Below are 15929 nucleotides of genomic sequence, written 5' to 3'. Positions count from 1 at the left end.
AATAATGATGAGTTGCATCGTACTGGCTTGATGTCTCGGTGCAGGAAGCCCACAGAGTGGATCGCCTCGATGCTCTCCAGGATCTGCTTGCCTAGCCGCAGGGTGGTGCTCATGGTGAAGGTTCCTCTGGGCTGACTCCGCCTCAGGTCGGCCAGGTTACGGCCCTGAGTCACACAAACACACACGCACGCACGCATGCACGCACGCACGCACACACACACACACACACACACACACACGCACACACATGCACACAGCAAGACACACTGCATTACATAACACTCATTAATTCTCCTCTCAAGTGTGTGGTATCATCTTTCAGCCCAAATATGAGACCCTTTTGGTCTCATGCAGACGTTTAAAATGATGTTAAAGCCTTTAACTGCGTCCAACACTATTATTGACTCTTTCTGTTTGGAAATAAGGATAATGCAACAACATCCGTGCAATGGTTGCTAACAAAATATGTCTTATCAAAAAATCTAAATATGTCATGTCTAATTTCTTCATCTAATACCTAATTTCTACTAAAAACAGAATGGTTGGCCAACAGGATCCAAAAATTCCATTCGTTTACGCCATCGGTAGAAAAAAAGGATCCAGTCAGAATCTGAAACCCCGAAATGACGACAACACTGGAGAGGACAATAATAATAAGGCTAATGCTAACAACAACAACAACAACAACAACAACAACAACAACAACAACAACAACAACAACATGATTAACTCATTGAGTGCCAAGGACGTCAAAGTAAATAGTGACGTAGAGTGCCAAAGACGTCGATCGACGTCAAATGCGGTGGGACGTGGATCAAAGCCTCCTGCATCTCCTGTACAAATATTGTAGCTATTGAAGGTGTATAACCTATTTTACGGACTCATTAGGTGGCGACAGTGCTCTCCAGATTAGAGAAAGGTCCGGAAAACAGCAGGAAAAAGCCCCGTGATGAAAGAGAAACCGCTCATGCTGCAGCCAGAGCCATATAGATTGCTCTGGCTGGAGTTAACGTTGGCTGCGAACAGCAGTCAATCCGCACCCACAACTGAGCCTCTCTGTCTCTGCGGCATAGTTTCTGCACACGATTAGCCGCCAGAAAAGCAGCACCCGACGCCGAAGGGCCAAACCATTGTAAGCAGTCCGGTTTGGCTTTATGGCAGTCGCGCTGGGAGCCGGCGCACAAAAATGGAGCACTCCGAAAATAGACTGGGTGCGTGTTAGGCTATGTGTTAGTGTGGGGAGGAGTTTGCAGCTGAGGGGGGGGGAGAGGGGGGTGGGGCACGCAGGGCACCACACAACTACACCACGTCACTACATCAGAAAATATTATCTTCAGACTCAGTGAATGTGCTTGAAATGCTTCATTTCACAAAAGGCGGAATAACTCAGCTTCTAATTTGAGACGCATGTTTTTGCTCAAAACAACCTATCTTCTCCGGCTCATAACTAAAGAACGGAAAATGGTATCAATAAACTTTTTTTTGCTGATGATACAATAGAGTCAGCTTGTTCTTTGTGCGTGTTCGGTGTTTACATCACACAATATTCTGTGGGCCTCGAGAAATCACTGAAAACGCTCTGAAACTCTGGCACTGAGTCCGTTCTGCAAAAGTGGCTGGCACTCAATGAGTTAAAAAACGAATTGGCCAAATCTAGCAAATCTTAAATTTTAACTGTTAATCCAGCAGCAGTGAGCAGCAGACTCACCTGAAGCTGCATGACCACGTAGTTGAATTTGTCGTTTCTCCCACAGCCGATAAACTTACAGACATGGTTTTTACCTGGAAGAGGAGAAGAAGAAGGAAAAGGACAAGAAGAAGAAGAGGACAGGATCAGTAGAGGGTCCTGCCTGTAGCATGAGACAGGTAACATTCACTCTACATTCATGTGGGTGTGGTTAGATCAATGCAAAATAATTTGTATTAGAAACAGATGCTTATAATCAAAAGATTGCATTCTATGCAGATGATGTTTTGTTGTTCTTGCCTAATCCAGATGTTTCTGATCCTTACAAACTGGAGAGCCAAACAGTAAACACTCACCTTAAGATACGTTCAACGATTTTAGATCTATATTGTCTCTTCCACACCTGTGATTTTTCGACACCCTGGCTCTAGCGTCAGTGGTCATTTATTTATTTTGACAAACCCCGTTTGGACTTCACCAATCACAGGTGGTTTCTCCAATCACCTGCCTTGTTTTTTTTTACGTGTCGTGATTGGTCGAATATCATCGAACTTCCGTTTTTTTGCTGCCACCTACCCATCAGTACTTTCTGCAGAGGAAAGGGAAGCTCCAGGGGAAAAAAAAAAGATTTACCCCCTGTCTCACTGCCTGCCTGTCTGCCTGTCTCTCTGCCTGCCTGTCTGCCTGTCTCACTGCCTGCCTGTCTGCCTGTCTCTCTGCCTGCCTGTCTGCCTGTCTCACTGCCTGTCTGTCTGCCTGTCTCTCTGCCTGCCTGTCTCTCTGTCTCTCTGCCTGTCTGTCTGTCTGTCTGTCTGTCTCTCTGCCTGTCTCTCTGCCTGTCTCTCTGTCTGCTTGCCTGCCTGTCTCTCTGTCTGCCTGCCTGTCTCTCTGTCTGCCTGCCTGCCTGTCTCTCTGCCTGTCTGCGTGCCCACCTGTCTCTCCATCTGCCTGCCCGCCTGTCTCTCTGCCTGTCTGCCTCTCTCTCTGCCTGTCTGTCTGTCTCTCTGCCTGTCTGCGTGCCCGCCTGTCTCTCCATCTGCCTGCCCGCCTGTCTCTCTGCCTGTCTCTCTGCCAGTCTCTCTACCTGCCTGCCTGTCTCTCTGCCTGCCTGCCCGCCTGCCTGTCTCTCTGCCTGCCTGCCTGTCTCTCTGCCTGTCTGCCTGTCTCTCTGCCTGTCTCTCTGCCTGCCTGCCCGCCTGCCTGTCTCTCTGCCTGCCTGCCTGTCTCTCTGCCTGCCTGCCTGTCTCTGCCTGTCTGCCCACCTGCCTGTCTCTCTGCCTGCCTGTCTGTCTCTCTGCCTGCCTGCCTGCCTGTCTCTCTGCCTGCCTGCCTGTCTCTCTGCCTGTCTGCCCGCCTGCCTGTCTCTCTGCCTGTCTGCCTGTCTCTCTGCCTGCCTGCCTGTCTCTCTGCCTGCCCGCCTGTCTCTCTGCCTGCCTGCCTGCCTGCCTGCCTGTCTCTCTGCCTGTCTGCCCGCTAGGGGTGGGACAAAATATCGATAGTTAAAAAGAACAGGTACAGAAATTCCTTTGTGCCTGTCTCTATCAGAGCGTTGAACGCTGCTGGGGTACAAATGTAATGTCTCCCCATCTGCCGTTGCTGTTATTTATTTATTTTATCCTTTTATTCTTTTATTCTTTTATCTTTATTTATTCTTAGGGGTACAATACAGTATATCTGTATTATATACTTTGTCTGCCCTTTGGTCTGGACTGAGGTTTTTTCTCTTGTGCTTTAATACAATGATACATTGTAGCTCTTTCTTGTGATATAAATGTGCTGCTGTGAGTGAACTGCACTTTGCTACTATGCACTTTATATCTCTACTGTGCACTTTAGATCGTTGCTACTGTTGTCATTTGCACTTTAACTATTGTGTTGCACTTTAAACTGCTGCTCTAGACTGCTTTTACAATGTTTTTTTTGTCTTATTTGTTTTTATGCATGTACTTCGTACTACGCTTCCTGCAATCCAATTTGCCCTTTTGGGACACTTAATAAATCTTGAATCCTTGAATCCTTGATACTCATGGTATCGCGATATTTCCACTTGCGATACGTTATCGATACACTGGCACCAAGTATCGATATGTTTAAATAAATAAACAGGCTAAAATATTATGCTGTGTGTGGTAGTTGAAACATAGTTTCAAGTTGACGTTTATTTATGTTTGTAGTTGAAACAAAAACATAAATACTGTAGGCTACATGAATGGAAATGTTTGATCATTAATATCTACTTTTAGAAATTATATAGGTAGGTAGGTTATATATAGGTTTTCTTGTTTTAATAATAATAATAAAAAGACTTAATGTGTAACTTTTCCTCCGTGGTATCGAAAATGGTATGAGTGAGTGAGTGAACTCAGAGAGTTCGGGCCCTATTCTCCCACAAGCCTTCGGCGCTAAAACGGGCCTTAAACGCAAAAAAACGTGCCTTGCGCCTGTTTTGGGACGATATCAATATGGCTTTAGGCTGCCAAATGCGCTTTAGGCCGAATGGGCGTGGCGCAGTCCCAGAATGGGCCAAAGTGGGCGTGTCGGCGCTAAATACCGGCGTACTGCTATCTTCTGACCTGGCGTTAATTTAGCGCCTTGCGCCTTTGAAAAGCAGGCCTATTCAGTGTGGGCCAGTTGCTTGGAGCGCTCCCCTCTGGCTCTCTCCCTCCCCTCTGGCTCTCTCCTCTTTCACCCTTCTCTGTGTCACCTCTCTCCCTCTCTCCTCAGTCTGACAGGCACAATACCGACTGTCTCTGACTCCCTCGCTCAGAGTCCCATAGAAAAAATAAGCTGTAACTTCACTGTAATGTGAATGTCCCAAGATGCATTGTGTTTCTCCATTTCGCTACTAAATAGCAACCAAATGAGCCGAAAACCTATATTGGGAGGATCTAAATAATGTGTAATGGTAAGACAACCTCCAATTGTAGAACATTTCAATATTGGACCAAATAAAACATCGAAATGAAAACACCACCCTATGTGAAACATATATGTCCTACTGGGGCTATAAATATCCCTTGTCGATTTAACGTGATTTAGATAAGTGACAGCGGAACGCGCTTCGGAAGCTTCTACTGTCATCTGCTATACTGTGATGTCCGCTCCAATAACTTGGCCCTACTCCACATTTAGTTTTACAATAAAAACACATTTATGCAATGACTTTACATAATGTAGGCTATATTTATGTGCATCATCCTTCCTGCAGCAGGCGAGAGAAAATGATATCTTTCTGGACAAACTTTCACCAATCTAATAGGCTATATTTTTCTAGCTGATGCGTTTAGAACATTATTTTCACTTTGATCTTGCTATAGTGTAGCGTATTTACATGCTTGCAGTATTGAAACTGCAGTTAGATTGGTTTGAGAAGCATAATAATATGGAATAATAGCCTATAATGCAGACAGACAGACTGGATGAAGGGAGGGGGGGGGGGGGGCAGAGCGTTTGGCTTTCGTCTGGTTTTGCGGGATCACTGGAATTGGAGCTAAAAAGGCAAGCGTGCGATTCGTTTATTGCAGTTATCCAATGAGCATCACGGTGCATAATTTTACGCTTAAAAGGCGTGGTTGTAATGGTTGAGGCTGCGTCTAGCGCCAGCACGACGATATCAAGTGCGCTGGTCCACGCCCACTGATTTGAGCTGCGCCAGGCGTTCGGCCTAGAAACAGCGCCGATGCAACGATAGGGACCTTCATGTCAATTCTGCTAATAAATACATAATACCTGCTTCTTGCCTTTTAGGGGTATTTTTTTCTCTTCAGTTACACAGGTATCATGATGTATCGTCTTCCAATATATCGATTATCGCAGTATCGCTGTATCGTGATAATATCGTTATCGAGGGCCAAGTATCGTGACGATATCGTATCGTGAGCTACTCAGCGATTCCCACCCCTACTACCCGCCTGCCTGTCTCTCTGTCTCTCTGCCTGCCCGCGTGTCTCTCTGCCTGCCTGTCTGTCTCTCTGCCTGCCTGTCTGTCTCTCTGCCTGCCCGCGTGTCTCTCTGCCTGTCTGCCTGCCTGCCTGTCTCTCTGCCCACCTGTCTGCCTGTCTATTTGCCTATTTGCAGCGCATGTGTTGTCAAATTAATAAACCTCTCTCTGCCACTGTAGATAAGGGATTCAAAATGATTCAGATGCAATTAAATCCTTTATAGCAAATAAAATAAATAAAAGGAACCAGAGAGGAAAATGGTCCAGCTTTCTCTGCTGTTGTTTACGAGAGACTTGGATTTCCCTTTTTTTTAATGGCTGGAGACAATTTTCCACCCACCAAGGCGCCATCGTGCAACTGTGCGTCGTCAGCGAAATATCAATATAATGTGATGTACATATTATGTGGTACACAGCAAGTTGCATTTTAAGCTCTATTTGTTTTATTTTTAGTAAATTATGTAGAGTATTGCAATGTATCGTGATTCATATCGTATCGTGAGGTCCTTGCCAATAGCCAGCCCTACTTGAGAGATTACCCAGAATGCAGTGCAGGACTCATACTCACCCTGAAGCTTCTTGAGCACGGCCACCTCCATCTTCAGCACCTGTTTGGGCTGCTGGGCCGACTCCACCTTCAGCGCCACGTTCTCACGGGTCAGGAGGTCCAGGGCCTCGTAGATCTCCCCGAACCCCCCACCACCGATCTTCTTCAGCTGGAAGCAGGACGGACACACACAGGGTTAATCTGGGGTTTTTAGCTGAGCACAGAGCTGATGGAGCCCAGTAGGTCAGAGGGCATTTTGATTCATGAAGCACCTTTCAAAGCCAGTATCCCAAGTCCCAACTCATCAAATGTTTGGTCAAGACCTCTTGGTGTCACTTTTTAACGCACTGGATACCCCTTTTTCCTCATTTTTCAACACCACCCTTTTCGTCACCATCAGACCGTAGCCAACAACTTTTGTTACGTTATGGTTAGGGAACTAAAACAACTTGGTTAAGGTTGGAGAAATGGATTGGTCATGGTTAAATCAGATTTAGTTTTTATGGCTTATGGTTTAAATGTACTTGTAAACACTGGGAATCAAACTCTGCCATTGAAGGCAAAATGTATACATGCATTCGCTCCACTCCCGTGGCGACGATTTCAGACGCTGTGGGACTTCTATAGATGTCTGTTGAACTACCCTGCACGTTGTGGGAGTTCTATAGAAGTCTATCGGACATTAGTGATTACTACAGTACAGCAGAATAACATGGAGCTGATATCACCATTTATGTTCCTGAGACAACAATTTGTCACATTTTGTAATGTGATATACTGCATTTGGATATATTGTCCCATCCATCGTGGTACGCTGTTCCAGACCAGAACCCTTCAGTCAGAAGACCTCAGAGACCTGCAGGCTTTATGTGGGGACAAAAGGTCACTGACAGGTAGACTGTTGACCTGTGGCCTTACAGGTGATGGATGCTCAAATGAATGCTGAATTCAGTGATGTGAACCCTGTGACCTCTGTGAGAAACTGAACTAACTGTAACCACTGGTTTCTTAAGTGAGGCATGTGAGCAAAGAATTATGGTAGTCAAAAGTAGAGAACATTGATTAGAACTGATTTCCAAATCGTGGAAAGACAGCAGAGGCTGCATCCATTGGGAGACAAAATATTTATGTTGTGTTGCGATATGCAATTCCAGCTCTCATTTTATTATTTCGTGCACAAATTGCCAAAGCATGCCCTCGAAATAGTGATATCACTCTTCATATATAATGCATGCACATGTGGCTCTGTGGCCTGGAACCACAGCATCTGAGCGGAGAACACAAATTGCCCAGCCAAGTGCAAACAGCCTCCAGCTTCGCATGCAGGGATCTGCTGCCCTCTGATTGGCTGAGCCAAGTGCAAACAGCCTGCAGCTTCACATCTGCTGCCCTCTGATTGGCTGCGACAGACCGGCCATGCGTCCGCGTCTGTGTTACGCACGTTCTTATTTCAGGAAAGTGAAGCCTGGCCACAGCACATGGGAGGCAATTAAAGGGCTATTTCACAAGGACATTTTTTTTTACCTTGTGTCACTGAGAGCAATGCTCTGAGAGCAATGCTCTCTTTTTCAGGAGCACCCTGTTCACACTCACACACACATTCACACCTGGAAGCTGACCAGTACAACCACAATCTGATCTGCTGGCCACTGATCAGCTCCGCTGAGCAGTTCCACTGGAGCGGTTGGGGTTAAGGGCCTTCACTTTCCCCACCCAGATTTATCCTGCCACTCCCAGGGATTGAACCGATGACCTTCCGGTCACAAGCTCACTTCTCTAACCTTTAGGCCACCACTGCCTTATTATTATTGTTATTATTATTATTATTATTATGGCAATGATGCAGACGAATCAACTGCATGTAAAGCAATGTATAGGTGAATCTCTTTCTGAAACCCGAACCCAAAAGTCAGATTTCCATCACAGAGACCAACAGTCCCTGAAACATGTTTCTGTGTGATTGTGTTTGTTTGCAGAGGCAGAGACAGGTGAGTAGTGTGTGGTGTTGACAGTTCATGAACACACAAGCTATCAAGACATCAGGGTTGAGGAGACACACAGCAGCCATGTTTTTATTTGTCTTACTGGAAGTGAACAGTTTCATATAGCCTGGTACTGTATAATCCTGATCACGTGACCTCCTGGTGTCGTCCTGATCATGTGACCTCCTGGTCTCATCCTGATCATGTGACCTCACATCCTGATCACATGATCTATCATCCTGATCACGTGCTCTCACATTCTGTGTTCGCAGAATCTGTCAGGCTGGACTGACCGCCCAGAGATTTCAGTGGGCGGGAGTACTTTCCTTGACAGACAGACTCCTTCAGTGCTTGGGCAATTTTATCTCTTTCTGCTTGCGCTTTTTACAGCTGGATTTAATGTTTGTTTCAACTTCAGTTACATGTTCATAACGTTACTGCTGCGAGGAGCCGATGGCTGTACCCAGTCGGCATTTAACGTTAGTTACAAAAGCACGTCGACAGTGTTTTCTCACTGCCAGTAGCCTAACTACAGTAGGGTTTGACAGATAGCACACTCCTCGCTGCTCGTTAAAGATTTCCAATAGGCGTTATTCTGATAAACTGGTCACATATATGTTACGTTCTCACCCGACAAATATTAAAACTTTAAAACTGTTTTTTTTTTTTTTTTTGCTTGAAAACAGCTTTTTGGCAAGTCTAAATGACTGCGGTAGGCATACTCTACTTCTGTGTTTAAAACCGGAAAGACGATTACGAAATGACGTCATGCAGAAGCGTCCTTGTATGGGCAAAGAATAAGGTGATCACACTGCCACCTAGCGACCTGGCATGTACATTACGGCGTTTTAAAAATTCAACAGCGCTCATGTAAACAGGGAGAAGGTGTGAAGGAAACGCTATTGTGTTGTTTCTTCCAGAAACTGTCCTCGTGTAAAGGCCCCCTAAGGCCATATCTACACTAGGCCGTATTGCACTTCGTTTGCACTTATTATCCACACTACCTCTATTGTTTGGAGTGTTAAAGCCGTCTTAAAGACGAAGACGGGCTCAGCCCGTCTTCGTCATCAGACTCCGTCTTCGAATGCGAATGGAGATAGATTGTTGAAACGATGCAACTAACCTACTTGTACAGCAGGTGGCGGTAAGCAGCTTGAAGCTGTCGGTGACCCGCCTACAAACAACAGAAGAAGAAAGTGTGTCGCACTGGTGACGCACTTTTTGTGGCGACGCACACTGCTCTGTTGCTACAGCTAGCTGTTACACTCCTGTAGCCTACTGCCCACAAAACAGAACGACCAGGTAACTTTTTAGCATAAAGAAAAAGCCAGTAGTTTGTCGATATTATCTCCAGACCTCGCGTCACCAGCCTGCCCCGGCCTCCTGCGGTTTGACGTCACCTTCCACAAAATTGAGGTAATCTTTAGCTAACGTAATTGCAAGCATGACATGTCCATTTGTCAAATATTACATGAGGACTAACATTCTAGAGAAGCAGAAGTTACGTGTTAATGTTTTAAAAACGTTATTGCATGCTGCACAGCATTGTGTTGGGTAAACAAACGCCCATTGATTAATAACACGTGTCGTTTGTTTATTCAAGGGAATGATGACCATCGAGTGATGGGGACACAACAGAGGAACAGGATTTGTGGAAAATGAACGTTATTAAATGCTGTAACGTTAACGGTAATTCTCATGTGTATGGTTTATTTACTGTAGCCTACTCAATCTCTCTTGAGATTATAACGTTAACCTGTTAGGCTACTGTGCAGGTTAATACTGCTGATAATCAGTTGTTTCAACATCAGATATAACACAAGTCAAATGTCAACAGTTTTGAGACTTTGAGAGATTTGTTTTGAACTATTTGTACGCATCTATCTGCCAGTGATCTATCTGCCAGTGACCGGAGAATTATATTGTTATTTGCTTGTTTTAAAGGTCCCAATTCGTGCAGCTGTAACCTCTTAAAAACGTGTGTCTCTGGTCCATAAAACATTATTCTGGATTAATCTGTCGAAAATATAGCAAACCCGTTTGTTGTGACGGAGTTCTCACTTCCTCATCTGGTCGCTTCCCAAGAACGGCCTGTTTCTATAATATATTCAGAACTAACAGTTCCCATTGGCCGCTGAGGGAGAGCCCGCCCCAGGCTCCCAGCGGCCAATCAGATTAGCGTCTGTGGACCAGCACGCTAGGTTGCGAGTTATCGTTAACTTAACGGTAATACGCTAAAGAGGACATCTCAAAATGCCTAGACTTACCGAATGCACCTCTGCAGTTGCTGGATCACGTACAGTTGGCGTCGCTCCAGCTAGAAGTGTTAATTTTGTGGCTATAGACTAAATGGTGCAGGTAGCTTGTGTGAGAGGGACCCGCGCAGTATGCAGGAGGAAGCTAGTGACGTCGATATTCTCTCCAGATTCCTCTCTGGGCAAACGAAGCGTTTGGGGGTGTGGCTTGGAGGAGACTGCAGGGGGACGCTGGATAGGGACAAATCCAACTGTGGCAGTTCTGAGCGTGTGACCACTCATTACAGGGAGGGCTGACAGGCAGTATATATGCATTTACAAGTAAAAACAGCTTTTGCACGGAATGGGACCTTTAATGCTTTTGTCAATAAACATTGCCAACAAATAGCCTTGTTGTTATTGTGCTATGTACTTCGGTAAATCATGTAGGCTACCTGAATGTATCACAATATGATCGCAGAAGGAGCCCATTAGTTGTCAGAGGCAGGTTGGATAAAATGATCAGATGTGATAAAGATTGTTGATGTCGAGTGAACACGAACTATGACACGAACCGAAGATTGGACCAGAGGATATGACGACGGCCCGAAACAACCGACCAGCAGCCTGCTTCAAATCAATACTTTATATTTATTGAAATGAAATATGGTGATATCTGTATAAATTCGGCATACATTACATAGACTACACCATAACATATATTTCAATATAATTCAAACAACAGTTGCTTTCCCATACCATGGTGGGCTGGACTGTAGCCTACAGTAGGCTATTGCTGTGAAAAAGTGACTACACATGTGATTGTGTTAAGTGTTACACTCTATCGATAAATGTTTTCCAATGACACATTAGCTTGCGATATTCTTAACTGAGCTTGGTGGAATTATCTCAAGACAAGTGTGTATCAGCTTAATGTCCAATACAGAAGAGCATGAAACAAATCTGCAAAAACTATATTTATTGAAATGTGATCGTCACGTTACATAATGTTATAGAGCCCAATTGGTCTGTCTATAGCGTCACTTTACATGGAGGCTATGTAAGAAATAATTTGCATCTGTTAAACCAACATATATCTTCCATAATTAATTAAATCATAATCATAATGCTACAAAGACATGAGCTAATCACCACAGAACCGCACAGACCATCTCGCCGGTATCACGGACGTAAATGTGTCCAGGCCACTGAGATGAATATGAATCTTTATTATATGTTGATGAAGCGAGCAGCTCTGAGCTTCCATCAGCTAGCATGGTCAATGTGCTGGCTGGATCCCCTGCCCTCAAAAGTCAGATTTCGAAATAGGCGTTATTTTTTGATAAACTGGCCTCATAACGGGGATCTATAGCCTACAGTTATGTGTATACTAACATTATTAAAAGATCATAAAGGTAACGCTGTTTTCTGACAGTTTGCTGCTTCTTCTTCTTCTTCTTCTTTTCTTCGACTTGAACGTAGGCGTAGTTGCTGCCCTCTCGTTGTGGACTCCGCATGCCCAGTGTATATAAAGCATCGTATTGCGGGCGTCTCGCATGAGCTAATATAGGACGGAGACTGCTCGGAGCCTGCTCTAGTGTAGACTGGGAAGGCTTCAACTATACGGGGTCTTTGAAAACGGCTTAGTGAAGATGTAGCCTAAAGGATTGAGTGGCTTTTGCACACGCTAAACCTGTGCAAATAAGACAAAAATGATGATAAGACAAAAGTGATTCACAAAGCACTCGCAAAGGATGTAACTCACCACTAACTGCAGTGTCACAAAGGATGTAACTCACCACTAACTGCAGTGTCACAAAGGATGTAACTCACCATTAACTGCAGTGTCACAAAGGATGTAACTCACCACTAACAGCACTGTCACAAAGGATGTAACTCACTAACTGCACTGTCACAAAGGATGTAACTCACCACTAACTGCACTGTGGCAAATGGTGTAACTCACCACTAACTGCAGTATCACAAAGGATGTAACTCACCACTAACTGCAGTATCACAAAGGATGTAACTCACCACTAACAGCACTGTCACAAAGGATGTAACTCACCACTAACCAGTATCACAAAGGATGTAACTCACCACTAACTGCAGTGTCACAAAGGATGTAACTCACCACTAACTGCAGTGCCACAAAGGATGTAACTCACCATTAACTGCAGTGTCACAAAGGATGTAACTCACCACTAACTGCAGTGCCACAAAGGATGTAACTCACCATTAACAGCACTGTCACAAAGGATGTAACTCACTAACTGCACTGTCACAAAGGATGTAACTCACCACTAACTGCACTGTGGCAAATTATGTAACTCACCACTAACTGCAGTGTCACAAAGGATGTAACTCACCACTAACTGCACTGTGGCAAATGGTGTAACTCACCACTAACTGCAGTGTCACAAAGGATGTAACTCACCACTAACTGCAGTGTCACAAAGGATGTAACTCACCACTAACAGCACTGTCACAAAGGATGTAACTCACCACTAACCAGTATCACAAAGGATGTAACTCACCACTAACTGCAGTGTCACAAAGGATGTAACTCACTACTAACTGCACTGAAACAAAGGATGTAACTCACCACTAACTGCACTGAAACAAAAGGCCGCAACTCACCACTAACTGCACTGTGGCAAATGATGTAACTCACCACTAACTGCAGTGTCACAAAGGATGTAACTCACTACTAACTGCAGTGTCACAAAGGATGTAACTCACCACTAACTGCAGTATCACAAACAATGTAACTCACCACTAACTGCAGTGTCACAAATGATGTAACTCACCACTAACTGCACTGAAGCAAAGGATGTAACTCACCACTAACTGCACTGTCGCAAAGGATGTAACTCACCACTAACTGCAGTGTCACAAAGGATGTAACTCACCACTAACTGCAGTGTCACAAAGGATGTAACTCACCACTAACTACACTGTGGCAAATGGTGTAACTCACCACTAACTGCAGTGTCACAAAGGATGTAACTCACCACTAACTGCAGTGTCACAAAGGATGTAACTCACCACTAACAGCACTGTCACAAAGGATGTAACTCACCACTAACCAGTATCACAAAGGATGTAACTCACCACTAACTGCAGTGTCACAAAGGATGTAACTCACTACTAACTGCACTGAAACAAAGGATGTAACTCACCACTAACTGCACTGAAACAAAGGATGCAACTCACCACTAACTGCACTGTGGCAAATTATGTAACTCACCACTAACTGCAGTGTCACAAAGGATGTAACTCACCATTAACTGCAGTGTCACAAGGGATGTAACTCACCACTAACTGCAGTATCACAAACGATGTAACTCACCACTAACTGCAGTGTCACAAAGGATGTAACTCACCACTAACTGCACTGAAGCAAAGGATGTAACTCACCACTAACTCCACTGTCACAAAGATGTATTTCGCCACTAACTGCACTGTCACAAAGGATGTAACTCACCACTAACTGCAGTGTCACAAAGGATGTAACTCACCACTAACTGCACTGAAACAAAGGACGCAACTCACCACTAACTGCACTGTGGCAAATGATGTAACTCACCACTAACTGCAGTGTCACAAAGGATGTAACTCACCATAGGGCTGGGCGATATATAGAATATACTCGATGTATCGCGGCTTGTGCCACGTGAGATGTAGAAATGACTATATCGCGAACATTCGAGTAATTGTCACGCATTGTTTATAACTTAAGCCGCCGGCATGACTCGCTTCACGTTTCCTCTTGTCAGCTCTCCCTCTCAAGGGAGAGCTCAAGTCACACTCAAAAGGGAGGGGGAATCACATGGATACGTCAAACGCGTCAAACCGCGTCACACACCCGTCCCAGCAACCAACGCAAGCAGAGTGGCGAAACATGGCCGCCTCCAGACAGTGTGGCTGACTGTTTCAAATTATAACAAAACAACCACTATTGCAATTTGCAATACATGTTCCGCAAGGTTTCTGAGATTAGGGGAAAGTCTGAGCTGGCGTTACGCTAAACCAAACGTGAGGAGGAGGCTGCGGATTTGTTTGGCGTTAACGTTAGCTGTTGTGTGGTGGCTAACTGGTTGTGGCTACCTAGTAGTTCAGCAGGCAGCGGTCTACAAGCTTGTGACCAAAATCCCCGCATTTAAAGCACTTCATACTCCCAGAGCTGGCGTAAACCATAGAGAACCTCATGCATTACTCAAAATGAAACGTCCAGGGTTTGTGTCTCCAAAAGCAACCGCTAACGTTACATGCAAGGTAACGTGAAGCTAACGTAGCTACGTTAGCTTGCATGTAACGTTAGCGTTAGTTGCTTTTGGAGACACACACCCTGGGCGTTTCATAAAAGTCAACATCACATTGGCTCACTCAACTCACTCATTGTCTTTTCTTTAATCTAGAGGCATCATTTTTCAGTCAAAAGTGAAACGACACAGATATGACGGCGTATAGTGAGGCTTTCCATGCCTCCCTATAGAACTGGCCCTAATGCAAAATTCAGACAGCTTATATGTTGCCATCATGCCAATACGAGTCTAAATTGCCTTTTATGTTTTATCTGCAGACTAAGCAGCTAGGCTTTCGGTTCTATAAAAGCCATTATTTTTTGTATTGACTATTGAGTGATACACTTTACTAAAACAATCATATTATATCACAATAGTGATGTCAGATTTGCTTAGGTCAGAGCTATGGAATATTAAATCATCCATCTTTGCTCACTACATCTGCCCTTTCTTTCTTCTTCTTTTTTACCCCAGGTGTGCATAAAATACAGGTTAAGAACTTATGGAAAAGTCATGGAAATCCATTGGTCAAAATGTGTATGAACCCTGAAGGGTTAAATTGAGCATTTATGAGAGATTTCAAAAATATCGAGATATATATTGTGTATCGCGATATAGCCGAAAAACATCGCGATATTCTTTAGAGGCCATATCGCCCAGCCCTAACTCACCACTAACTGCAGTATCACAAACGATGTAACTCACCACTAACTGCAGTATCACAAACAATGTAACTCACCACTAACTGCAGTGTCACAAAGGATGTAACTCACCACTAACTGCAGTGTCACAAAGGATGTAACTCACCACTAACTGCAGTGTCACAAAGGATGTAACTCACCACTAACTGCACTGAAACAAAGGATGTAACTCACCACTAACTGCAGTGTCACAAAGGATGTAACTCACCACTAACTGCACTGTCACAAAGGATGTAACTCGCCACTAACTGCAGTGTCACAAAGGATGTAACTCACCACTAACTGCACTGTCACAAAGGATGTAACTCACCACTAACTGCACTGTCACAAACGATGTAACACACTACTAACTGTACTGAAACAAAGGATGTAACTCACCACTAACTGCAGTGTCACAAAGGATGTAACTCACCACTAACTGCACTGTCACAAAGGATGTCACTCGCCACTAACTGCACTGTCACAAAGGATGTAACTCACCACTAACTGCAGTGTCACAAACGATGTAACTCACCACCAACTGCACTAACT

The 15929-nt window shown here is 44.5% G+C and overlaps 1 protein-coding gene across 1 annotated transcript in view; it reads right to left on the bottom strand.

The window, feature by feature from the left end:
* ttbk1a (tau tubulin kinase 1a) overlaps positions 1–15929 on the bottom strand; it is a gene marked incomplete at its 3' end in the record, with an annotated part of 108313 nt that overhangs the window by 76857 nt on the left and 15527 nt on the right. The window contains exons 3-5 of the mRNA XM_083634949.1: positions 6196–6343; positions 1709–1782; positions 24–164 (exon numbers count right to left, since the gene is read on the bottom strand). Coding sequence (XP_083491075.1) covers positions 24–164; positions 1709–1782; positions 6196–6343 — 363 coding nt within the window. The remainder of the gene's footprint in view (positions 1–23; positions 165–1708; positions 1783–6195; positions 6344–15929) is intronic.

The sequence above is a fragment of the Poromitra crassiceps genome, assembly GCF_964638095.1.
Source record: "Poromitra crassiceps genome assembly, chromosome: 4".
NCBI classification, from domain to species: domain Eukaryota; kingdom Metazoa; phylum Chordata; class Actinopteri; order Beryciformes; family Melamphaidae; genus Poromitra; species Poromitra crassiceps.
The sequence above is the reverse complement of the archived record's forward strand: the minus strand, read 5'-3'. Positions and strand labels throughout refer to the sequence as shown.